General features: G+C 38.7%; 1 protein-coding gene across 17 annotated transcripts in view; it reads right to left on the minus strand.

The window, feature by feature from the left end:
* Positions 1 to 500: 500 nt before the first annotated feature.
* The window catches only part of EMSY (EMSY transcriptional repressor, BRCA2 interacting), a 39,585-nt gene continuing 13,727 nt past the window's right edge, over positions 501 to 26,358 (minus strand). For 6 of the 17 annotated variants that reach the window (XM_038178102.2, XM_038178064.2, XM_038178073.2 and 3 more), the window contains 14 exons: positions 22,614 to 22,890; positions 20,390 to 20,698; positions 18,113 to 18,262; positions 16,404 to 16,577; positions 14,215 to 14,351; positions 12,546 to 12,719; positions 11,420 to 11,618; positions 10,345 to 10,509; positions 9,979 to 10,137; positions 8,081 to 8,140; positions 6,877 to 7,031; positions 4,919 to 5,482; positions 3,575 to 4,081; positions 1,705 to 2,043 (listed from right to left, as the gene is read on the minus strand). In XM_038178102.2, the coding sequence (XP_038034030.2) occupies positions 1,849 to 2,043; positions 3,575 to 4,081; positions 4,919 to 5,482; positions 6,877 to 7,031; positions 8,081 to 8,140; positions 9,979 to 10,137; positions 10,345 to 10,509; positions 11,420 to 11,618; positions 12,546 to 12,719; positions 14,215 to 14,351; positions 16,404 to 16,577; positions 18,113 to 18,262; positions 20,390 to 20,698; positions 22,614 to 22,890 (3,225 nt within the window). In that variant the 3' untranslated portion in view covers positions 1,705 to 1,848. Of the gene's footprint in view, positions 2,044 to 3,574; positions 4,082 to 4,918; positions 5,483 to 6,876; positions 7,032 to 8,080; positions 8,141 to 9,978; positions 10,138 to 10,344; positions 10,510 to 11,419; positions 11,619 to 12,545; positions 12,720 to 14,214; positions 14,352 to 16,403; positions 16,578 to 18,112; positions 18,263 to 20,389; positions 20,699 to 22,613; positions 22,891 to 26,358 lie in introns of all 17 variants that reach the window. The other 11 variants (XM_038178122.2, XM_038178084.2, XM_072032912.1 and 8 more) reach the window with 10 other exon arrangements.

The raw sequence follows: 26,358 nt of genomic DNA on the forward strand, positions 1-26,358 counted from the left end.
AAAAAGTAAAGTTTCCTACTCCACCTTTTCAGCACGTTGTATTTATCAGGATACCTCTCCACCATAATAAACTGCATGATTTTAGAACTACTCTTTAAAAGGTCTTTAAAAGATGTTTATATGTAGAGCTCAGTGATATGGTTTAGTGGAGGACTTGTTAGTGTTAGATCAGAGGTTGGACTAGGTGATCTTGGAGGTCTCTTCCAACCTAAATGACTCTGTGATATTAATGGAAGAGAAAACAGAAGGAAAAAATCTGCATGGAAGTCACAGGAGCTTGCTTTTTCATCTAACTTTGGTTATTTTATAAAGGAACAGCACCATCTAGGGGATACTGCATGCTCTTAGGCAGCTGGATACTCAGCACAAGTAAGATGAATGTTTTTTTTTTTTAGGTTTTGTATTTTTAGTTGGAGAGTTTCTTGAGGTGGAATTTAGTCTAACTACAATATCAACAGTAAAATCACAGCTTAAAAAAAAGACTGACGCAAAAAACTGTATTAGACTTTGGATGAAATCTACTTACAGTAGTACTTCAGCACCAAAAAGTGGGCAGTTAGGCTGATAGATGTATATACAATTAAATGATATGTCAAAGTCTTAAAATGCTTAGTTATTTATAATGAAATCTATACAAAACAGTTAAAAACGTGTTTTTATATACATTTGAGAAAAAAAAAAAAAGTATTGTCTTCATTAGCAGAATGTATTAAAACCGGTTCTGTTATCCCATCCGAACCCAAACCTCTCTCTGCGGCTTGTAACTATCACAAAAAACCCAATGTATTGCTTTGACAAGCCAAGTCATAAGGCTAATTTCCGAAACCTACCGCTGCATTACCGATTTCAGCTTTTAAACTCCCCAAAATGGTCACTTTAAAAACAGCATGTAAGAGTAAAATACAGATTTGTAAAAGCCTTAGCTCACTTCTAAATTCGGGGGTTCAGCTTTGAAAGATGCTGAACCGCTTATCCCCCAATTTTGAAAAACGGATTTATAACAAAATACATCCCCCGCACCTCTTTTGTACTAGAATTTACACACCTGCCTGTTTAACAGGAACTTTTTAAACAACTTGGCCTCACTTTAAGTTTCATATTTAAATAAATAATCACAGATTAACTAGAGTAGATGAGCATTTCACGTGCTTATGGCACAGAGAAACACCTCATACACTGTTACCCTAATTCTTGTAAAGCATGAAAACAAAAATCCACTAGCAAAGCCACATTGCTATCAGTTAGTGATTTTGCTTATTTCCAAACATTCACCAACAAGAATTTTAAAAAAATAAACTATATTTTTCGGCTTATGAAAAAATCTTAACTCTAAGTGAGCACAAGTGCAAGAAAGCTAACCAATTCCAAAATTCCTGGGGCTTTTCCAGCACTGTCAGAGACACTTTTTCTCTCACATGCTATTTAAAAATACAAATATTTATTAAACATCTTTTTTTTTTTTTTGATGGTGTTTTGCTCAACAGCTAACAAAAAGACACAGCAAAATAAGGATCCCTTTTCACTGAAAGCTCTTTCAGTACCTGGGCAAAGGCTTCGATAGCACGAGCTGTAGATTTCGCTGCAGATTTGCTTGTTAACAGGAGTACATTCCACTGTCACAGGTTTACTATATCTCAGTAACTACATCTTTTTTTTCTTTTTTTTTTTTTTTGGAAACGATTTTTAAGATGCAGCTTCTGCAATACTGTCTTGTTAAAACACACTGATGCTTCAAGGGTCCAATGAACGATTCTAATAGGCAAAGTGCTCTAAGACATCACAATACGAGGGCATCTTGGAGACTCGAATCCCAAGATATTTTAAAGTGCACTCCCGTGTCCCAATTCCTTAGGATTGTTCAGCAGAACTTTGTGAGGGGCTGGGCTCGGTGCCGTCCTCGGTGCTACTGTCCACGTCTTGCTCCATCGCCGTCTCCTCGTCGTCGAGGCGCTGACTGGTGAAGTTGTTGAGTTCCAGGAGCCCGCTGGGTTCCACTACCACGTTGGAGCTGGAGTGACAAGGGATGGAATATTGTGGGATGGTCTGAAAGAAAAAAAGAGATTTAAGTTTTAACTTGCACAGCTTTTGCAGGTAAAGGAGTCTGCGCAAGTGCAGGTACTCATGGAAAGGGGCAATTTGGTTTCCAAGAGCACTCTTCCCTAGCTAAGACCCGTTGCATCTCACACTACATCAGGCAAAGCTTCAGAGCACCCTTTCACAGGACTAGGTTGTGAAAGATAAAAACCTGAATGCTCTTGCTGGTAAGGCACTGCTCTTGAGCTTGGATCTTCACTACAGGTCTGTGACAGATTTCCAGCTGCTAAACTACTGATATCCACCACCCATTGCTCCCCACATGCAAAGCAGAGAGAATACTCTCATCAGTCTTAACTTTTTCTAGTTTTGTTTCAGACTAGGCATTCAGTTTTAAGGACTAGCTATATTTCCTGCACATGATACGATACCAGCTCTGACCCTGCTTCAGAGCTGCAGTAGCACAGAGGCTGAGGAAACAAAATGGATCTAAGCTATTTATTTCTGCTTATGCTGTTGTTGGTTCTAGGAATTAACTCTACATCTTTATACAATTCAAGGTTCTGGGCAGTATTTTGGTTTGGAAAAGCTTGTAGCATGCCACAACGATAAACGATACAGATTCTCAAAATACACAGTTTCGAAGTAAAATAGAAATCTACCTTCGTCTATTTAGGGAAATGAGGACTAAGAATTAGTACAAAAACGATTTCTACAAAAGCAAAAAGTTAGCTGCAATAAAGATTTTAACAAATTAACATGAAAAATTTGAAAGTTCTGTACACAAGTATTCTTTCCCCATCAAAAGCATTTCACTGTAACACGATACACAACAAAACCATTTCAATCCACACCATTTCTGTAAACATATACAGTGCCAACTTGTCTACAAAGATTCATCCTATAACACCAAGTCCTCAGATGACTTAAATACTTCACCAGTTGACATTTTGACCACGTATTACATCATAAAACATCATATCAAAGACAACAGAATCAATTCAAAATATTCATCAGGTAGGCAACAATTCAAAGCATTTATAGTCATTGTATCTCCAAAGTGGCAAGACTTCATATGCAAAGTTAACAAACTTTTCTTGTGAATCCAGACCATATTTGCTGAACTCTCCCCACCCACATAGCAAAACCCCTTTACTTCATTTTTTTGCCCTAATTATTATACTCAGAGGTAATTCTAAAAGGTATCAAAAAATTCTAGATGACAGTTCCATAGAAAGTGGTGATGGTCACACTTTTAACTGTTTCAAAGGGAGGTTTGTAAGAGATGAGCTTGTTTTGTTTTCTCAACAGAAAAACAAAGGAAGACACTAGGAACACTGTGAATGACATAGTGCCGGAGAAACTCATTTTAACGAGAGCTACCTGCTTTGAAGTAGCAATCCATTGCAAGCATAGGAGTGGAAAAACACAAAAACTGAAGAAAAAAATACTCGAACATCGTTCAGTTGCTATCATCACATTAGACAAAGCGAGTTTGCTCTGCTCAACCTTTGTCTCATTTGCTCTGGTCTTCTCTTACCTGGATAACAATTTCTGATGAGCTCTCTTCAGCTTTCTTTTGTGATATATTCTGAATGTGTATAAACTGCTTTGTTGTAGGCATTCCTTGTGCATCGAGTTTCCTCTCTGTTACAGAAGGAGCAGCAGCAGGAGGACTTGAACTGGATTCTTTACACGGCTGTTGCTGGGGGGTGGAAGTTGCCGTCATCCCTACTGCAGCCACCCTCGGCACCTGGGTACAAGGTGACGCCTCTGCTTCGCTAGCAGGTGTGCTAGTGGACGTGGCCTTGCTGGGGGGCTCCACTATCACAGTTTCTACGTTTGTATCACCTTCCACCACAGACATTCTCAAAACGTCTGCTACTGCTGTCTTCGTGGATGCCTGCGTGGGAAATAGGCTCGTGACCGGCAGTGCCAGCTGGGGCACGGAACTGCCACCTGCTACCTTTGAAACAGAAGGAGGCTGATGCCCCTCAAAAGTTATCTTTGTAACTGTGGATCCTTGCGTTATAATTGGATGCTGCACCTGAAAATCAAATTTTTGTTGTGCATGTTACAGCTAGACTTTTTTTTTTTTATTGAAAAATCTAATAATCATTTCCAAGGACAGTATGGCACAAACAACATACTTGCTTTTAGGAAGACAGTTGAAACTCAGTGTTTTAACAAAGGAATTAGCAATGATATGGTAACAGTTAATTGAAGCCTGGGGAAAAGCAGCTCTTTGGGCTGCTACGTAAGGATTGTAGCAGTATAATACCACAGCAGCCTCGTTTTCCTTTGGGATTTACATCCCCTTGTGATGTTTGTTAACCCTGTTGTATTCACATGTACTCCTGAAAGGGCTAAAAAAAATTCTGGAGTTAATTTTTTTCTCCATGTTTCTTAGTCTTTTTGTTTTCCCCTCCCAAGGAAAATCAAATTACTCCTGTACATGAAAGACATTTAACTTCAGGAAGATGTAAACTACAAAGGAAGACGTACAATGGAGCCTTAGGAGACTGCAGTGTATTCATCTTTATTTCCACAGAAATAAAAAGTGCTACGGGAACGGAAATTAATAACGTGTCATATCTAAAAAAATAAAAGAAAATAATTAGGGACAAATTCCATGCACCAATGGTGGCAGAAATTCATAAAAACTGTCCAACAAAACACGTTTGTGAGCTCTATGGATTTTTTTTTCCCCTATAACATGTGCTTCTCTTTCCTAGTGTCAACCTTCTGATGGGGGTAATTAACACCAGCGGAATGAGGAGTTCTCTCTTGCCAGGACAAAACACTGCTACAGCGACAGGGTTGGTGTTTTGATTTTTTCCTTGAATAGCGACGTGTATTTTGCATGCTATCAATATTCCGTTACCTGGCTCGCTGGCTGTTTCTCTGAAGAGGCAGGTAGCTGCATTTGACTCTGGGGGGGTTGGGGTTGCACGTAGATTTTTTGTGCCGTTGGTGCCTGTTGCAGTTTGGGCAGCTGCTGCGTGGTTTTTACTGCAAGCACCTGTACTACAGTTTGCTGTGGCTGTGCCACTAAGGTAGGGAGTTGCCTTTCTTTGGCCATCATGTGGTGGGGGGGGTGCTGTGCATCTGGTTTGGTCTGTGCTTGCTCTTGCTGCAGGGGGGTTAGCTTTTGATGCCTTATGGAAAGCTGGGGCATTTGTGGGAGTTTGTGCTGGATTTGATCGGCCTGCAGGTGGATTGTCTGCTTCTGTTTAGTCTGGAAACACTGCAGAGTTTTCACTTGCAGTTGAGTCTGTTCCAGCTGCGGCTGACTCAGTTTTTGCTGTTTTTGTGCCTGCGATTGTGTCAGGGCAGATCTGTAGAACAGGCCGGTCTGAGGATCTAAGGTGTCCATCTCTTCCACTTCTCCCTCCTCCGTTCCAAGTTGTTCACTGTGTTTGGTGAACGCAGTGTGACTGCTTAAGGCCTTAGGAAGAAGAAGTGAAGAGTGAGTTAGTAAAGAGAAATCCAAATTATAAGGCCACACAATCTAAAAACAATTTTAATTCTTCAGCTGTACTACTTCAACTTATTTAACAACTCACGTATACCCTTATGCAGAATTCATGGTTTCTATGCAATCAACAGCTATTTTTAACACCTTAAAACGTGGCAAGTCCCCAAGTGACAACATTAACTACATAACTAATCCTCAATGGAGATTGGGTAGCCCTTGCTTGCATCAGACAGAGGTTCAAAACCACTAGAACTGCATGGCAGTTGAGTAGGAAGGCGCAGGGATTAGCAGGTGGTTGAATCAGTAGCTACTCGCAACCAGAACATCTACACAAAACCAGAACATCTACACAAATTCTTATTGTGCCTCTTGAAAGCCTTGCCACCTACTCCACGATTTCTGCTGCAGCTCCCCATGTACCTATCTATCTATTCTTTCTATTTCAGTACAAGTCCTGCTTTTTCTTTCCCTTCTCAAAATTTTATTACAATTTTTCTTGGGCATCACACAAACATTGTTTAATTTTTCTGATGGAGCAAGAGTTACTGTGCTTTGTAAACCATGGTGCAGACATACTAATTAGTGACTCCAGCAGGAAGAAGCAGCCTACACAAACATCAGTGACAACGTCCTCTTTGCAGAGGGGTTTATAACCCTAACGTGGCACTGCCCTGGGCCACAGCTGAGGCTGCCAGAGGTTAAAGCATCACAGAGTTGAGCAGCGTGCATTCACTGGGAGGGAATCGATTGTACTTGACTGACAAAAACAATCAGTTCTTGAAGGAAGGCAGCAGCATGGCTTCAGTAATATTTCTCCAGAAGCTCCCCAGCTTGGGATAAGCTACACAATTGCTTGGGATCCTTACCATGAGTGTCTAAATATAATCTTGTTTTTTGGTTCAGCAAGAAGAGAAATTTTCATATAATTCATAAACTAAAGACCCTGAATCCAAAAGCCACTTGTGCTCTGTGGACTGCTCAGATTCTGCTTCCTCTTTCCCTACACTAACACCAATGTAATCTAAAGAACACAAACCCCTACAACACAACATATAGAAAGAAATAGCTTGCTGTTGTCAAAGAGGTGGCACACAGACAGCAAGAACTGAGCTAGGAAAGTCTTTTCCATGGTGGCTGTGGATACCTCTTGCTTAACACTCTCAAGTCATCTCATTAACTGCTTCCCTTTTAATAGGGAAAATAACCACCACCTTCCCCACCAAAACAGGCAACGTTAAACTGAAGTTATGAATTTGCCCTCAGACTTGGCATTTTCAGTGGCACCAACATGCTCATGCTGAACAAGCCCTGGTCCCATACAAAATTAACTGTTTATAGACTGCTTGGAAAAGAAAGGGTACAACCTGCTGCATGATATGGGTAATTGCGCCTGTGGAGGATGCGGGGATAGATTTCACCACAACAGAAGTCTGCGTTGCTGTCTGTGACTGCGCCACGTGCTGCAGCAGAGTCCTCTGGGGCTGGGATGACTGCTGGTGGGGCTGGGACCGATGGCTAACTGAAAGTAAAGAGGTGAGTGGCACTTCTCCAGAACTGACTGAAGAACTTAATTACTTGCTTCCTATTTAACCTTCAGCTGAAAGCATGAGTGAAATAAAAACGTGCGTTTGAAATGCATCTTTTACTGCATGCTAGCTTCAACCTTTAAGTGCACAGCTATTCTGAGAAGCCTCTTAAAATAGCATCTCAGGGGTTTTGCTTTTGTCTTTAATTCCTAAGTAATCATGCTTGGTCCAGATCTCTCTGGTTTCCCTCTCCCAACACAACAACCTTGCATACAGGATCTATAATTTCAGCTAGGTTCATTTTATATAACCAGCACAACAGCACACAGCAAATTACAGTGTACAATTACTACAAATTATTCTGTAATCTTTACAGGTGCTAAAAGCACCTGTACAATTGACTGCAATTAAGAACAGCAAGCCTTGCTCACTGAATTTCTATCACTGATAAATCACAAGAAATGCTCTAGAGCATAGGCTAAACTTGCAAGATTAGCAATTGGAAAATGCTCTGGTATTAAAGAAAACAAGCAAGGTTGATAAGAAATCACAGCCCAAAAGTGGAGACCTTGTCTTGGTTCTGTGACTCTTGTTAGAGCAGTTACAGCTAAGTTCTGGCGCTACAGTTACGGCTCTGTAATTAAACAGTGGATTGACAGAGTAATGATATTCTGGTGAGAAAAAAACCCAACCATTCTATATTGCAGTCACTGATAAGAAACCAAATTATATGTCTGGCCATACCGATATGTAAATATTTGCTTTAATTAACTTTTTAGTCATACAATACTGAAAAAACAAAGGATAAGTAGTAGTTTATACCCAGATACAAAATAACTGAAAGTTAGAAGATACTAAAGACCTTGCTGAGAGTCTTAAGAAAGGTCTATTTTTGAATTAATATGACAATTTTACTTTCCCACTCCAGGAGAGGAGTTGGATTATATCAGTACCAGCCTGCATGCTGTGCCAGGTCCGTCGTGGATATCCCGCAACAGTTCCTGCACAATTTAAAGCTTCATTTAGAAGTAAAGTTTCTAACCTATATGGTTGTGTAGATATTCTTCCGAATGTGAACCAATACAGTGTTGTCTTCCTGAGTCTGCAGACAGACAAAAATAGTGACACTAAGACGTGTGAACTGCTCCCCTCATCTCACTCGGAAGCACACGTTGAATCCCAGCTCCCAAAAAGATTCAAAGGTATCTAAATCCTTCGGTCTAAGCACATGCAGGAGATTTCACAACAGATTCTAGCTTGCAGACTATCTTATGACTGAATTTTAGCAGAAAATACACCTCTGTGGATTACTGATGAATCCTGGGAAGCACAAATTAAAACAAAAGGAAACACTGCATTACCTGCATGCCCTGCCAGGGTGCACTTAACCTGAGTGAAAGGGAAGGGGCAAAAACTTGAGAGCAAAATAAGCAGTTTTGTGCTCTAACAGAGACTGTTGTTAGTCAACCCACAGTAGCCTGCACTTCTCTGGTGGATTCCTCTAAATCATCTCAAAGTTTAAAAAAAAAATAAAAAAACAAAACACCATTTCAAGCAGTAATCACAGTTTGGGGAAGTTTTCAACTTTTATACTCCATATGGCTTCTGGGCTGCAGGAAAAGACTCCAGCCTACAGAGATACTGCCTGGAATTCCTTCTTCTCCCCCTAGTTTGCATGAGCTTTTACAAGAAGATCCAGCAAAAACTAGAACCTTGAATGTCAGTAAACATGACTGACTTGTTAATTGGAGATCAGTTTAACATTATTTATGGTACTTTGGAGTCTCTTTAAACAGGGATCCAAGGGAGCATGACTCAAACATTCAAAGCTGAAGCCAGATACAGTTAAGTGCTATTTAAAAGAATAACACTAGTCCTCCACCCCCAGTTCCACAGTGCTCAAAATTAGATCGTACAAGGGATGAAAGCAAGGGGAGGAGGTGAGAACAGGAAAATGAAAAAAAGGAAAAGATCAGATTGGACATTTAACACTGAGAACACTGAAGTTATGGACAGGTATTTATTCCTCTTTTTCAATGCATATTTTCAACACACTTCTTTTTTCCTAATAAAGTCGGGAGACCGATAATGTGGAGTTAAGAAATTAAAACAGGAAACACATAATTTGATCCTTTCATGTATATATGAAAGGTAGCTCATAACTGGAGTTCTGGGGGTAGCAGAGAGCATCAGAGATTCATGATACAATTAGAGAGCTGTCCAGTGGAAGGGATTCATTGGGTGAGACAAGAAAGGACAACCAGATAAGAGAATTCAAGAGTTAAAAAAAAAAAAAAAAGGTTGATTCCCAACCATAATTCCAGCTTAAATAATTAGTTTTAAAAGTACAAATTTAGCAGATCCTCTCAGCAAACAATGAAGCTGAGATCTACGCTACCACACTAAATGCCCACCTGTCTAAACAACCTAGATAATGCTTGTAATCAAGTAACATTTTGCAATTATGGATGAAAATAAATCAAAATCTGCCTTCTCTCAAAACAATTGGTGCAGTTCCTGTAACTTGGACTCAATGATCCTTACAGGTCCCTTCCAGCTCGGAATATTCTATGATTCTATGAACTTCATTTTTGCTTTTTCCTTACTAGACATTTTCCCTAAGGACAAGCGGAACTGCCTTTTCTCATCAGATCAGAGGACAGAATATCTGTTCCACTAGGATGTCCTAAAGCAACAACCAATTGTTTCAGTTTGAAACATTCTCCAGCATGTCCTAGAAAAGCAGATGCAGTTTCTGCCCCTTTCTGCACAGGACTTCAGGAATGGAAGAAAATTCATTTCCATTCAGGAATGGAAGAGAATTCATTTCCTCTATTAAGCATTAGAGTGAAACAAGTGAAAGACAGAGTAAGAAAACTTCATTTGAAGTCCCCAGACTTCAACTGCAAACCCACAATCATGCTACCTTAAGTCACTTACCAGTTGTGATATATTCGGCAACTAATTCCGACTCCACTACAGCAATTGAAGGGCTTTCTGGAGAATGCCTCTTCTCTTGGGTCATCTGGATTGGGACAGCCATTTGGCTCAAGTCGATGGTGGGCTGCCTTGGCTTCGATTCTAACTTCTCCTTCACTGCTTTAGAAGAAAAGCAGAATTCATTAAAACATATCTCCAACACAAATGCAATGGTTTAATTAAATATACTGTGAATATTATGTAATTGTTTCAGATGGACTTTTACAGGAATTACGGTGATTATAGAAGATATCATAAATTGCTGCTAAAACAGGTGGCAGCTGAGTGCTTTGAAGTCATCTTAAACAACCACATGCGTTTTCACACCTGTTGTCTGCTGAAGTTCTAGCAAAGCTTTTATCGTGGAAGTAGCTGACTGAGACTCATTGGATACATCCTGGTAAATTATTGTAGGGCTTGTGTCCACAGCTATTTCATGTTCTGACCAATCTTGACTTCTTGAAGCAATCACATGGACTACAGGCTGAGAATCTGTTCACAAGAGAACAAAAGCACATCAGGTTGACATAGAAGCAATTGGGTTGGAGGTCTCTCATCCAACCTCATGCTCAAAGCATAGGTAGGGTTGAAAATTAAATCAGGTTGAACTTTAACAAGGATGCATCATCTCATTCTTCAGTTCTCGTTTAGTTTTTAATTACAAGCGACTCAAAGTAAAACACAGCTTATGTTATCAAGTTTCCAACAAAAAGATCCTGTTTTTTAGTTGTTTATAAAAGCTTTGGTTTGAACAGTCAAAGTTCAGTAGGTTTCTTTGTATGCTGAATTCACTGCTTTTCAACAAGTTTTTCAACAAGTTTTCCACAAGCTTTTCAACAAGTTTTAGTGGTTCAGATCATCAACATGTATTCAGCATTCTCAATTTACACATCATATATTTTGTTAAGTTTGCTGAATCTTTAACATTTTTTAAAAGCTACTTAAAATGGTAGTACAGACCAACAGATAGGAATTATTATAGAAAGTGACTGATAGCACATAAATAAGTGCACGTGTTTTACTGAGAGTCATTTGCTTGTTTGCTTTTTTGTTTGTTTTGTTTTTAAACACAGTGATATATCTTATGGCCACTCCTGACCAAAGGCTGGGTGTTAATTTATAGATAAATCTATTTATTCTCCTCTATCACATGAGAAGTTGCACAGAAGAGCAAGTTGGAGGCTGGGAAGAAAACATCATTCCCACTTTTTGCCCAGGAAAATGCTGCGCGTAGTAAACAACTCATAGAAGTTAAATAAGCTCCTAATGGCAGCAAACGCTGACACTCACTGCTAAGAGACTGGGTGAAGAAATGTGCTAAAGAGATGCACTGAAATATATGAATCTTGCTGGCATGTTTGAGAGAAAGACCATTCATATGCTATGAAACACGAATACATACCTTGAGAGCTCTGGGAGGACTCTGTGGAAGAAGAACTGCTATCAGTGTAGCTTTGTGGTTCTTCTTTCACTTCTGGGAGAGACGAATTTCCTGTGTCTGCTACCCTTGATGCCTGCTGCAACGTTTCAGTTACCAACTGCCTAGTTTGTTCACTCACAACTGTCGCTTGAAATGTCACTGGCTTTGGTTTTATGAGGACCTAGTCAGAAAGACAGATGGTGTACAGTAAGAGGACTCAAGAAAACAGATCCGAGCAATCAGAGAACAGCGTGCCACGAAAAGATCAAAGTACAAGACTCGTATAATATTGGTAACTCACTATAAGAAATCTACCTGTAAATTCAGCAGCTCTGATTATGAAACCAGTAAACGGCAGTGCACAAGAATGCACATCTCAGTAATTTGGAGCACTTAACGCAGTGAAGCACTGAACAGTCATTCCTCATGGCTTGACACAATGGCGTGGACAAGGGAAAAGCTACACGGGTGAGCTGGAACATGCACTGGATTGATAAAGACAAGCACCTCTCTTCCTTAGCCCACAATAGTCTCGAATGATCAAGACATTAAATATTTTACCTGATATAACTTTAGGTTTTTTACATACAAAGTGCAACCAGAAAAAAAAGTCTTAACTGACAGTGTCCAGAAACAAGCCAGATTCTCTATCTACAGCCCCACCAACAATACAAGGCTACAGGGACAACCTGAACATACATCAGTGATAGAGCAGCTCCAATAAAGCTCCCACATTTGACACATGGCCTATGTCCAGTCTCCACATCTTTACCTTTAACAATCTGATCATTAGCTTCAACATTTAAGAGGCATCCAGAGCCATCGCCAGATAGCTTAAGTTTCAGCTATGTCATTATTTCAGCTATGTAAAGATTTACCAATTTCTTTCGGCTCGGTCGAGGCCTCCAAGAACAGCTAACGAACACCAACACGGCGCTCAAGAAGCCAGAATCAAGGCCACCTCAATACTTCCCTAAGTCTCGTTCCCCAGAGACACATTCTGCATATATTCATCTTGCAACAGATGTGGCAACACAGTGAAAAAATGATCTATTTCCCGTTAAAATTTAGGGGTACATTTCAAAACAGAAATGGGTCCTCACTGTACCTGCGTTTTCCCTTGCTGACCATAAACAATTTTAGTTGGGATGATTTTGGTGGCTGGCTGGACCGTGGACCCTATTCCTTTTGGCTGTGTAACAATCATTTTTGTGATGGGTCTTGTGGCAGTGATGATAGCAGGTTTTGCTCCTGCTGGCACTGCCTGAATAGTTTTCTCCCCCTGTAGAGAAGCCAAAGTTTACAGGTTAACTGAGTGAAATTGTTCAGCGAGACCCACTTCTCTACAAAAATACACAGTTATTGGTGAGTGTGTGTACCACAAAATCAACCTGCTGCTGTTAGAACTAGATGTATTTAACACAAAGAACATTTAAAGACCAAGAACAAAAAACCCTATGGCTTTGAATGGAAAAGCTACCAAAATCCCCTTTTCCATTGCTTTACCTTTTGAGCTGCTCTGAAAGGCTGAGTAAAAAGAGTAACTAAATGACACTGAGAAGTTTTTGAAGTTGCTTCAAAGAATTCACCTAAGTTGGAACTTTCTTCAAATCCTTCACGAATGTTTTTTTTTTTAAAACTTCTTGTTTCTATTAACACTAATTTTGGCACAACATCTATGAAACCTGAATTGAGATCCTAAAAATAAATTAATTAGAGATCTTTGTATTATCCTCATGACCAAGACATTAATTATGTCTGGACTTCTTTTTCCTAAGTAAAATTTCATTTATTAAAAAGAAAATGCAGATTCACAGCTGTTTCATGGGAAACATTTGATTTTGGAATAGTTCTGACACATGACTAGACTCTTGATAGCTTAAGGAGAGCAAAGAAATTGAGCATGCTTTTTTAGTTCTGCACAGTAACAAACCATACGAGGAACTACGTTAGTTGGCAGTTCTCACAGCACTCCTACTAATTCCCGTCAAGTAGCTGGAAATCCCAAGAGCCATAGCTGTTTCAGAAATATCATCACATTCTCATGTTTCCTACTGTGTAACATCACAAGATGCCCATTTTTGTGAAAGCATGGCTTTAGGTTTTTTTCTTATTTAAACTACAAAAGCAGAAGTTTTCAAAAAAAAAAAAAATGTTTCCTATCAGGTTTCAAAAAAAAAAATCCTACTGAGCTCTGCTAGCCAAGTAGACTTTAAAAGATTCCATGATTAAAGCACTACATCTCACAGTTTTAGCTAGGAATGTAAAGCAGGTTCATCATTTTTGCTAGCATTTGAAGGAAAACCCAGCTGAAGCTGGAAACATGACTTTGTTCTTTCTACACATCAGGTTATTCAAAAACTAATTTAGCATTATACAGGACTCTTGAACAGGCAATCAAAGGTGTGAAGGGACAGCTTATTTCTGCCCAAAAGATACACAGGTGGATATGCAAGCTTATAACAGGACTGGGGTTTTCATTAGACCACTAACAGGGTAAAATTTTACTTATTTTCCTGTGCTTAGCGCCTTCAAGATTACAAAACAAGGGTAAGCACAAAAGTTTTTATTTTCATTTAACTCTGGGAACAATTCCAGCTTGTTTTAAAGATCTTTTGTATCCTATAAAACATACTCTCCAAACACCCCAAATATTAAAGCATGCTGTATCTGTTACTGAGCTCATGCACAATTTGCTTTTAATTGGCATGTTAGCATAAAGAACACAGCAGCTAACACATCCTGTCACTTGGCCATAGACTTTAAACTTTACTTACCCCAGCATTCAACAACGTTGTGACAACATTTTTGCCTGGAAGCCCTTGAATTGTAGTTCCTTTTCCAGTAGTCTTTTGCACAACAATCACATTGGGTTTGGATGTCATTGGAATCGTAGTGATTTTGGTTGTAGTTCCTTAATTTTAAAGGGAAAAGAAGCAGTGTGAAGTTTCTCACATGTACATTTCCTTTCACTTCAGAAGCTGATGAGCTGCACAAGGGTATTTAAATGTGACAGCACAACAAAACAAAGGGTAGCATACATTCCTGTTGTACGTGCTGCCAACTCAACATATAAAAATCAGTTAACCACTCTAAGAACCTTTCTTCTACAGTCAAGACGTGTGTGCAGGACAGGAATAATTCATTCTGTGTTAGTGCAGTCTGCCCCTTCTCATGAATTACAGAGCACACTAATGCAAGTTTCTCAATCTAATTCGTCTAACTTTTCAAAGGCTCGTGTTAGGAGAGATAAGGGCAACACTAATACTCAAGTCAAGGTCCTATTTGCACAGATAAGTTGACTGAGATGACTTCAGAGCACACAGATAACCTCTCCAGAAGAACGTATGTACTGAGATAGAGAAAAGCCTTCACTTTCCAGAACTGAGCTGTTGCAATATAAATGACCAATAGTGTACTGGAAAAAAAAGCTATTGTTTTAAAAAGCAGTTCTTGAAAGTTGAGTATGTAAGTGTTTTTATTTTTATTTGTTTTTAAGTGCTGTGCTGAATATTTCTCTTCCTTTCCCTATTTTTATTAAGTTCCACTCCCCGCATCAGGTTATCTACCTACAGCAAGAGATAAATTTAGACAACCTCCCACAATCTACAAGAGTACACATGCTCATATTTAAGTAATTAATGTTATCAGACTGCCATTCCAAAGATGTACCCAGGCAGCTTTTTACCATCCCTTCCACTTTCTCCCTGAAGAATGTACTCCTCTATCAATATAGCTGCAATCCCAAGGATTCCTCTCACTACCTTCTACCCACTAGTCGTATCTGCTGATACTTCATTAGGTATTTCTGATTAATAGTTGTATTAATTCTGAGAAAGGGAAGACTTGTTTGGACAAGACCATCATCAAGTTTTAGTGACCTAGGAATATTCTAGATGGCTAGGAAACTGCACCCACAGCTGGGAAAAGAAAAAAAAAAGAATATGAATCAACAGCACTTAAAATAAAAACAGACATCCTTTCCAAACCTCACCCCACACCAGTCACCATACCTGCAACAAGCTGAAGAAGCCCCTTGTTCCCAACAAAGCTACTCTATTAGTCCCAGGTACTATTTTGTAGAAATTAGGATGTGAAAAATTGAAGTCTCTCTACCAGACTACGCTCCAGGGTGGGTTTACCAAACTGCCTGTGCCAGGAGCTGGCTGGTGGCAGGCTGGGTCTCTGTTAATCAGCAACAGTGGGAGCTCTGAGTAATTCGGAGACAGGAAGCACAGACCCAGCAAATCCTGCTTCGCACCTGCACCCAGCTAGGAAATGAGGCAGACCTTCTCTTCATAAGTACTGCCAAAGTCCAAAACAGACACTGAGAACTGCAACTGGTGCACGCGTGCTTGGTCCTGACCCTAAGGAGACCCTATGTACTGTGGTTACATGGACAGAGAACATAGAGGGTGGTCAGCAGACTGACAAAGACAAGCAGCTGGATCTGCACAAAGCTGGGAGGGAAGATGTAAGGATGGTAAGGGAAAGACAGGCTGACACTATTAAAAAAGAGAAGGAAGTAGGAGACTGCGTAGCTAACTCTACAAGCTACGAAATTAATTTTATTCTTTTTTTTTTTTTTTTGGCTGTGCAGTGGAAGAAAAATAGCACCATCCACGTTACCAAATGTTTTGAACTAGACAATTTTATGACCTTCCAGCCCTCTAACAAGAGGCAATATAGCAGTTTTTCTCCACATTTCTCTTTTCTTTCAATCTTTCCTCACATTAGATGCTTCCATGTTAAATATGAGAATCACTGCAATTCACAGGAGTACTTTTCTTCCATACCTTCCACCTGCTATTTTCATTTTTATCCTCAGCTATTTTTCTTCTGAGTTAACTTCTCCAATAAAGCCCTAAAATTTATTTAAGCACATAACCCATAGAAAAGCCCAATTAAAGCAAGTAAAAACTTGCTTGTGACAAAACTTTAAATATCAAACAACACATATGCCTACCAGAAACAATATTACTGCTGATAATCTTGCCTCCCAGCGTAGCCAGTGATTTTGGCACTACCGTAATGATGCTGCCACTTGTGGTTTTCACATATGTTGCAGCCCCTGGGGTTCCAGCCATCCGGGCCCCTATAGAGGGGCTAACTGTTGGCCGCGTATATGTTGCTTGAGTTCCTGTTTGGAAGAGAAAACAATAAAGTTTGTTGTTAGAATATAATTCCCCACTAGTATTTATTGGGAAAAATAAGTTAGTCTAGACAAAAAGCACTAGAATTTATTCAGAGAGCTCCTATGCTGAAATTTATCACTACCCCTTACGATCCCACAGGCAGTTTTTAAACCTGCAGAGAAACATTCAAGTATATGCCAGCTTTAAAATAGTCTAAGAGTTTTGTAAAATATTATATTGTATTTTACAACTGCTACTTTTTAATTCATATCCTTGTCCCGAAGGCTTTGTGCTTTTTTTTAAACTGTTCAATAGCTATGTAGATTCTACCTGTATGTTTGCCTCTTGTTCTGTCAGATGCCCAAGAATTCTCTGATGAAACTACCAGAATGGATTCCTCTCTCTCGAGGGATACCTATACTCTCACTTTACCCATGAGACAAATCATTTAAGAATGCTGACAATGACTGATCTAAGTATATCTTTAAGTGAAAAGTGCAATTTTACAATGACAACGTAATTTACAGGTTTAGTAGTTGGATAAGTCCTACCTACTATTTTTTTTTAATCCCTGTTCCTCAGAATGGAAAGAGATTTGAGTCCACAAAAAAAACTTGCTCAAAATAATAACAGGAGTCAACACTTACACTAACACTGCAATTCCATTCTGCTTGTACGGCTGCAGATACTCTCTACAGACATTAATTGCTACCGATCACACAGCAAAACAACTTGCTTTAACAGGAAAACCACGTGTTCAGATCCAATGGAGCAGAATACAGGTTTTACCAATTAAATAAACTACAGAACTGCTACAACTTTTATATGCTTTGAAATGCCTGTGTGAAGTATTTCAAGAGGTAAGTTTAAAAAAAGAACATTAACTGTTAGTTTATGCTACTATCCCCAACTCATGCTAAAAATTCAGCATGCAAATTAATTTGAGTTTTCAGAAAACTGGGATAAAGCTGCCTTGCAAATTTTCCTCACACAAGTTTCACTTATTTCTGCATTATTTCTGATCCTCAATCAGTAAGACACAAATACAATTAGATCCCCAGAAAAACACTGAGTTTAAAATTCAATTTATAGGCTTTTTTTTTTTTTTTTTAAGTTTACTGCGAGACTATTAGCAAGTCATCTGTCTTCTAAACTCCATATATGTAAACTAGGAATGACGATGAGCTATCTACTTAAGGCACCTAAAAATTAATTAATGTAAATTATGTAATACAAGGTACTACAGAAGTGCAAAGTATTGGTGTAAATTGCAAGAAAATTTCCTTTAAAACAAACTCAATGGCAATGGAATTTTCATGCTTTTGTGAATCAATTTAAAGGGATCATAAGGGAATAAAAGAGCACTCAATGCTACAAATCCTAATCTAGAACAATTATCAACGTTTGTGAATGCACTGTTGTGCTCACTGTTTACAAGAGAGAAGTGCTTTTTTTTTTTTTTTTTAACCCTAGTAAACCTTGTTTTATTATTTGCATGTCTGGGTTTACCCTCCCTTCCCTTCTCAGAACCATAACTTACCAGTGGGAGTAGTGACCAGTTTAGTTGTCATGATAGTCCCATTACTGCTAACCACCATAATAGGTGAATTGCTACTGCTGGGCAAGGTCGCTGTAACTGGTTTGGGAAGGATTTTACTGGGCTGCACCTGCTGAGTGATTATTTTAACACCTAGGAAAGGAGAAAGGTCACTGTTAAAATACAGGCACGAAAAGTTACTTTCTGAAATGTTTTCTCAGACCAAGCCCTGGTGGGCAAGTAGCCTCACGAGGCTTTTATTCTGAGACCAAGTATTCTTGATCCTGAAAAAAATGGTTTTTGTTGTGTTTTTTTTTTTCTTTTCAGATTTCTTTGCAAATAACAAGACAATCATCATCTTTGCCTTTCACGTGCCTGTTTCAATTCCTAGCTACTCCCACTGAGGCATGGGATTCCATTCCATCATTGATTTGTTTTATTGATCTTTTCTGGGTATTGATTTTTTTCATGATTCAAAAAGTAGAACACATTTCCCAGGAACCAACAGGTTACAACCAATACCAAATTGGATTGTATACAGTGAAGGATCTAAAAATGAAGAAGTTCTTCACATATTTAGCCTGTAAACTTTAATATGCCTTTAAGAGCATAGTTGAATTTCATCCCTGTGAAACAAAAAGCTTCCTGCACACTGAGTACTGATGTGCATAAGGAAGCAACTGTAACACTGGCTACACAAGGTTGCTTTCAGTAAACTATCATCTCTCCTCTTGATTTATTGGTTATCTTGAAGTTGCAAAGGAATTGGGATGAAACAAACTGAGTAGAAGCAGCAAGAACAAAAGGATGAGGGCACCTTATTATGGCAAGGATTCTGCTCGCTTTCTCTCAGTTTGTGTAGAGTAGTAGTATACGTGTGAGATTCACTTCTCAGTTGCAAACCACAATTCACGTTTGCTTTTCAGAAGTATCCCCAGGTCACTTGCATCTCAAGTGGTGTTTCATGTTGAGATAAATGAACTGAATTGTGTTGGGCAAATGTCATGAAACACCCAGGCTGAAATAAGCCCATCTAAATGCAGACATTTATACTTGTACAAATATTTCTAGGCAAACAATTTTGTCCGTTCAGGACATGAAACATCTTCCAGAGATATTTGCTTCTTTCTACGTTGACCATAAAAGCAGTACAAAGCAAGTAAGCTCCAAACTTAAGTGCCATAATGAAGTTGGGAAGACCAAGGCCTTTGCATTCTCCAGACAAACTGGATAAAAAGCCAAGTCTCCATGAAAATCAGCTCACATCTTTCAGAGAGTAGGTATCAAATGGCATTTCCAAAGATACTTTAACTAAAAAACACTCTGAGCCTAAAACTATAGTAGAATGCACAGAGTGAAGCTCTTATTGCTCAAGTATTGTCCAGTAACAGGAGGATGGAGGCCTCCAATGTTTCCTCATTAGTGGATATTTTTTTCCCAGGCAATGGTGCTATAATCCAAGAGGAAGTTTATTAAAGGACAGGGGTAAGGTTGGTTTTTTTGTTTGTTTTGTTTTGCTTTGTTGTTTTTTTCCCCCATTCTATGGCCTGATAATACAAACAAAATAATCAAATACTGACCACATGACTAATCTAAAAATATGGACATAAAAATACTTTGCACTTTTATAGCATTTCTTGCTTTAGAATTTGGTAACTTTGCAAGCATCAGTTCTTACCACATCTCACTAAGAACTGCACTTTACAGCAGAGTAAAGCCAAGGCAGAAAGATCATGCGACTTGCCCAAAGTCAACTGAATGGATCAATATTATAAAAAGAATCAAGTCCAACTCCCAGTCTCAGATCTAATTGTATTTTTGCTTTGACAAATATCTCAGAAATAGATTTCAATTTCTGGACCCAAGAAAATAATTAAAGTGCAGATTAACTTTTTTTTTTCCAGTCGATACTGTTGAACAGCTCTTGGATCTTCAGGAAACTGGTGTCTTCAAGTTGCCAACCAAGTTGCTTTTCAAGATATTTACATACCTTTAAGTGTCTAAAGATAAAACATTCATTCCTAAAACATAGTCTACAATACCTGAGTCAAACAAGAAGAATGACAGAACCAAATTCTTCAGTTATTTTTAGCTGAAAACATTAAGACATCCTTTACTACCTATCTATTTTTGTGTTTAATGCACAATCCAGTACTCAGGTACTTGTGCCTTAATGACAGCTCCCCACGTACATTTGCGACAGAATTCAGCCCTGCTTTCTTGAGGTGTGGGGTTAGACCTCATCAATCAGCAATACAACCGAAGATTAACTCCAACTACCTGATTCCTGCTTGATCTGAATGGTGGGCTTGATGCCAGGTGGCAACTGAGATTGCTGTGGCTGCTGTTGAGCTACAGAAGACTGTGCCAGCTGCTGCTGCTGCTGTTGCTGCTGCTGCTGTTGTTGCTGTTGTTGTTGCTGCTGCTGCTGTTGCTGCTGCTGAGCCTGCTGTATTTGGTGCAGCTGCTGTTTGGGGGACTGCTGATGCTGTTTGGGGAACTGTGCTAAGATCTGTGTTGGATTCCCAACCAAACCTTTGGGGGAAGGTAGTCTGGTAGAGGCAACTTTAATGGCCGACGTAGACACACCTGTAAAAGAGTAAATGGTTTAAGATTGAATAATGTGATATAAAATTACAATTTCTTGTATACTTTTGCATTTAAACTGCCTCTACCATTGAAAGATGCAAATAAATATACATTAAAAAAACCCTCCTACTTAAAAAAGCTCCTACTTGTATCAGAAATGCTCTGTACAGAGTCAAGGGAGCTTTATGCAGATTTTCAGCGTGACAGTAAAACATATTACGGCAGCTAATACAAAGACTCAACAGTCTTAGTCTCCTTCCTGCACTTTTTGTAGTACAAATAACTCCACTAATCTTCGCAAAGCCAGACTTTAATCTTCAATAAAGCAAAATATTTATAGTAAGAAAAAAAAACAACGAAGACTGCAACAAGCTTAGGGATGACAAATGTCAAATCCATCAATATAAGGGAGTATCCCTTAGTGAATGCAATGTCACCATACAGGATTGAATCAAGTAATCATGTTATGTAGAAAATTGTGGAACATTTTTTTATGCTGGTAGGTTAAACAATCTTACAAGTAATAAAGAAAAGCAATAGGATACAAAAACAAAGCTCCCACATACATAAATACTTAGGTCTTGCACTGTTGTCACAACATTTCCAACAAATTTTGGCTTTCTCTAAGCTTCTCATCCATAAGCACCAAAAAAGACAAAGTATGTCTTACACTGGCAAGGGCTTGGTTAAAAACTGCCTAAGGGGAACATTGAAAGAAAATCTCCTCTTTTACTTCTCTATATTTATAGATGGCAGTGACAGTGCTAACAGCCATAATAAGTTACAATTCTGGCAATCTAAATAAGCAGCCTTCTTCTCACTACATCACTTAAGACAGATTCTCAATTTTCTTGCTCAGCTGTTTACATTCATAAATTTCACTTTCTTCTCAGGGGAAATGATTATTCGTTTGTCACAATGGTTCATCAGTATTTTCTGTAATGACATTGAATCTTTAACTGCATGGGTTACTTTAGAACTGTAGCTGTCTCTTCCAAGATTAAATCCAACTAAAAATCCACAGTTCATGTTATTTGATGTTCTATTGTATGCTTTTATGCTCCATAAACTGATGGTCTACCTTTGGGACCTAATAAGTAAAAGTAATAGGGAATGCGGAATACCTCCTGAGTTGCCCAATTTTTTGTGGAATGGAACAAGAATAGAAAATAACGGACCAGGAAAAATTGGTGTGTAACACTTGTCATTTTTAGGCACAGTAAGTGCTGGTCACTGAGGTCCTTTCATTTTTCCACAGTTTCCCAGCCAAACAGCTGGAGGTTGTACAGCTGAATCAGTCAAGCTAGCACATAGATGAAGTTAGAAATTAGAAAACCAGGAATTTTAAATTCAGGCCCACTCAAGTATTAATTTTAAGGACCTGAAAGTTAAGATGCTGAGAAAATACACAGATAAAAAGGTGTAAGTACTTCTTTACATTTCAGAATTGTCTTCAAGATTAGTTACCACAAGAAGTATCCTAAGATTAGGCATGTCAAGCATTAGTTTCAGTGAGCTGGTGTTAATTTGTTAATTTTGTGTATTTCTATAAGTTGGGCATTGAGGGAAACAATATTGGAAATGATCATTCTTTGTGCATCAGAGTTCTCAAAAGCCTTTTTTTTTTTTTGTTTTAATGCCACAAGAAGTTTTTTTTTTTCAAACTAAACAAAAGCTATGCCACACTATCTCAGATTCTCTTTAAGAACTGGATCTGCACACCACTTGTTGAAAAGGGAAAGAGCCGTATCCAGCAAGACCTTTTCTGGAGTACTTTGGATTAGTTTCCTCAGACTTTTTTCACGTGTCCTGTTCTTTACTCAGCACATGTAAACACAAAGCACGTCTCTACGCTATTCTCCAAGTCTAACTCAGCAGTGAAAGAGCTTTTACACACACAGAATTACTGCCATACCTTGTGCTACTGTTGACATAACGACAGATGGCGTTGATGATACCACAGCAGTCACTGCAATAGTACTTGCAGTACAGGAGGGAGTGGAACAGCTGCTGCTACTGCTGCTGCTACTGACCAAAGAGGACTGAGAAGCAGTTATAACCACCGGTTGCTTCTGAGTAGTTGAGGCAATGACTGACGTCGGGACAAGTTTCGTAACCGCTGCATAGTTGTGGGACTTGGAAAGGATGTTGGGTACAAAAGTTGAGCTTGGAGAGGTGGTTACTATGATCACCTGAAAGGAGAAAAGAAAAACAACAAGAAATTCATTTGTTCTTTGCACTTGTTTCAAAGCATAAAATTGCAGCAACATATCAGTGTATGAGTGTTTAGTTTTATGGATATATGCTTTTCAAGACCATTTGAGACTGGCAAACATTTGCTGGCAATAAAAAAAATCCCTTGGTTTGAAAAAACGCTAATAAACATTTCCATAAAATTACAAGTCTTTTTAAAAACACAATTGCTATTAATTAAAGTAGAATTATCTCATGTTCGGAGACAAACAGACAGGAATGAACTTCTTGGATTAATTTAACTGGGCCAGGTAGCCTGAAGCCCATTTTGAAAACAAAACCAACAACAACACAGCAGGGGTTTAAAGCAAGTTTTAAACACCATTCTCCCAAACCCTGCACTTATATCAAGAAACAGCAATGAAGAGAATAGAGATGTCTTTTTCTCTTTAACAAACAGTTGCTGAGTCAGTAATGGGCAATATTTTTGATCCATAATGCTGTAAACAACAATATTTCATCAGCGAAAAGCCTGGTTTAGGCTCAGAAACAATTTCTGCTTCAATTAGTGCTCTCAGTAACAGAAATTCTTTCCTATCTGTCTGAGAAACATTTGTCTGAAGACAATGAACGTTACTCCTAGTGCGAGTTACAATTCCAACCCCATGAATCTGATTTGACATTGAAATACATAGAATCCATTATAACATTGGAACAAGTCTGCTCTTACACAACTGACCTAGAAAGCTAACCATTTCCTACATTTTTAATACAAGGACTGCTTATGTAAGGAGGTTTGCTTTATTCTGTTTACACGTACCTCCTCGTACTTACAAACACAGTTAAAATGAAAAGGACACTGGAGAGAAATACAATGCATTCAGTTTACCACGCAAAAACTTGAAGAAATGGTTTCAGTAATGCAATTATCCCAATAAAAGTGTCATTTAGTAAAACCCTAGAACTTCAAAACCTATTCACGATTCCACATAACAAAATCAAATAGAAAAAAAAAGATTACATAAGGAAGAAAGAAAAGCTTGGTCAGCTCCAATTGAAAATCTTACACTACTACCCGGGACTACAGAAATGCTGCCTGACACAGAAAAGAAATAATGTGATAATGGGACCAGAAATAGACTTAAGTGATAAACCAAACAGGAAGAGATTAAGAGTTTAAATTTTGTTTAAAAAATAAAATTTAAAAAAAAAAGATAACCACATGGATGTAATAAAAGCAGCAAATTTCACCACCATGGTTGCCTCCGGCTCCCCTTTCTCCCTGCTGTGCCCAGTTTTATGGACGTGCCACTTAGCTGAGCCTTTCACATCTTGATCTGAGGAAAACCAAAACTTTATTACCTCCACGAATAACAGGAGGCTGACCACACCTCACCACTGCCTGAAGGACAAGGTTTCTGTAGCTGCTGCTCTACCACTTTATTGCTTTCTCCTGGGAGAATGTTTCTGCTGTGTCACTCTTCTTTTTGCCTCCTGCCTAAGCTTGATTTATTCAAAACACTTCCGAAATTGCTCTTAGGCTATGGCCAAGCACACAAGCTGAGCAGTGCACAGCTCCAATCTGGTACTAATCCTGCAGGTGAAAAGATCCTGGGATGTGCCTCTGGAGTTTCATTCTGTGTCTTACATGGTCACTTAACACTAGAAATACTTCCAAGTTTTTGAATTTTAGAGCCAGCTCCATTCCACCTACGATAAGTGATTGAGGAATACAAAGGATGAATTGCAGTTTACTGCAAAAAAGGCAGATTACTCACACCAACCTTCCTACAAAACTCAGTGCAACAGGACAACGTCAGCATCTCCCTTAAGTACAGACATGCAGGATGCCTCTGGGCATCATCACAGCTCCTGACCAGCTTTGTTCTTCATTCAAAGCCAGAGATAAACCATCCAGTCTGAAATTATCACTTAATAACATTTTGTTTAACCACTTAAGGAGAAAAGCTGGTAAAGGATTATAGTTCAACACCGACTGCTGTCCTGTGACTAAGCAGCTTGGGATTGATATGATCTGTTACATTCATTTTTAGAGAAGAAATGGAATAAAAATTAGTGATCTTCACATGTGAAGCATATCCAGAAAGCAGAATTTTCTGATGAAAAATTTACAAACATTTAAGCTCAAGACACAATTACATTTTTGAAATACTATTTTCAAGTCAAAAAATTAAAAGTGAACTTGTCAGAGGTACCAAAACTGCATCACACCTTTCCACAGCAAAAAGACTGACTACTGCCTTAATAGCAAGTTGCCTTTTTTGTTGTTGATTTTAACTGTAAAGTTAAAAATAAAAAATAAAAATAAAAATAAAAATCAATCCCTTACATACACTGAGGTACGTCCCACCAGCTCTATTTTGAGAAATATCAAAACCTAATTTCTGGAGAAATAAACACACTACATGGCCAGAAGCTTCAATTACTAGTTTCCTTCTGAGTCCCAGACAGAGGGCTTTATTTTAGGAGGATCCAGAAATTGGAGCTGTGACATTATTAGCTGTTACGACAAATCTTCCTCCAGCCTACTGAGATGTCAAAACAATTCTGAAAGCTGGCATGCAGAAACTAAGAATTACATTCATATCCAAGATCTTCACTCATACCCAACTGCACTTCTTTAAAATAGTACGTTTCCAATTTGAGTCTAACAAGTCTGTCATTTAATTTGAAACTCCTAAGAGGGATCTCTCTCACCAAAATTATCCGGTGACGTATTTTACCATACCTAAATACAACGAAAGAGGGCAGTGTGACAAGTTCAGACAAACGCTATTATGGCTCCCTAATGAAAAAAAATGATTTTCCTATCAGGAGATTAGCAAGAGAGTCAAATAATACTATACAAACCAAAACCTGAAATCTTCACGTCAGAGCAAGCAGAGGCACAACTGCAGAAGGCCCTACCAACACTCCATTCTCTTCCTTTTACAGCTTTAGCACCCTCCACCTTTAACTACCACAATATACAACATGCATATTTAATACACTACAGACATTTAAGGCAAAAAAAAGTCTTCTTGCACAGAAGATGAGCAACAGGCTAGGGAGGTGAAACTCTAACCCAGCTGTGTGTTTGCAGGACATTTTAGTTGATGATATGTGCTTCCTGACAAATCTCTATGCGTGTGTTCTGAGTTTTGATTAAGGACGCTGTTAAAGCACAGTGAATCAAATGAAAACAAAGAGCTCTGAAGTGGGAAGAGGCCAGAAAGTAACCTCTTTGTTCCACGTTACTTCAGGTAAATCCTCTCCTTGTCTTTTAAACTTTCCCAAATCAGGACATGGGAACTCTGCTGATCCAAACAGAGCCATAAAACAATTAACAAGACTAATAGAACAAATAGTGTGTGAAGGTTTGAGCTCAAGAGTCTCTCACAGTTGGGAAAAAATGCTTGTTAGCAGCCAGCCTACAATCAGTCTGTCAGTATCAATGCCAAATTCAT

The sequence above is a fragment of the Anas platyrhynchos genome, chromosome 1 (genome assembly GCF_047663525.1).
Source record: "Anas platyrhynchos isolate ZD024472 breed Pekin duck chromosome 1, IASCAAS_PekinDuck_T2T, whole genome shotgun sequence".
Lineage (NCBI taxonomy): Eukaryota > Metazoa > Chordata > Aves > Anseriformes > Anatidae > Anas > Anas platyrhynchos.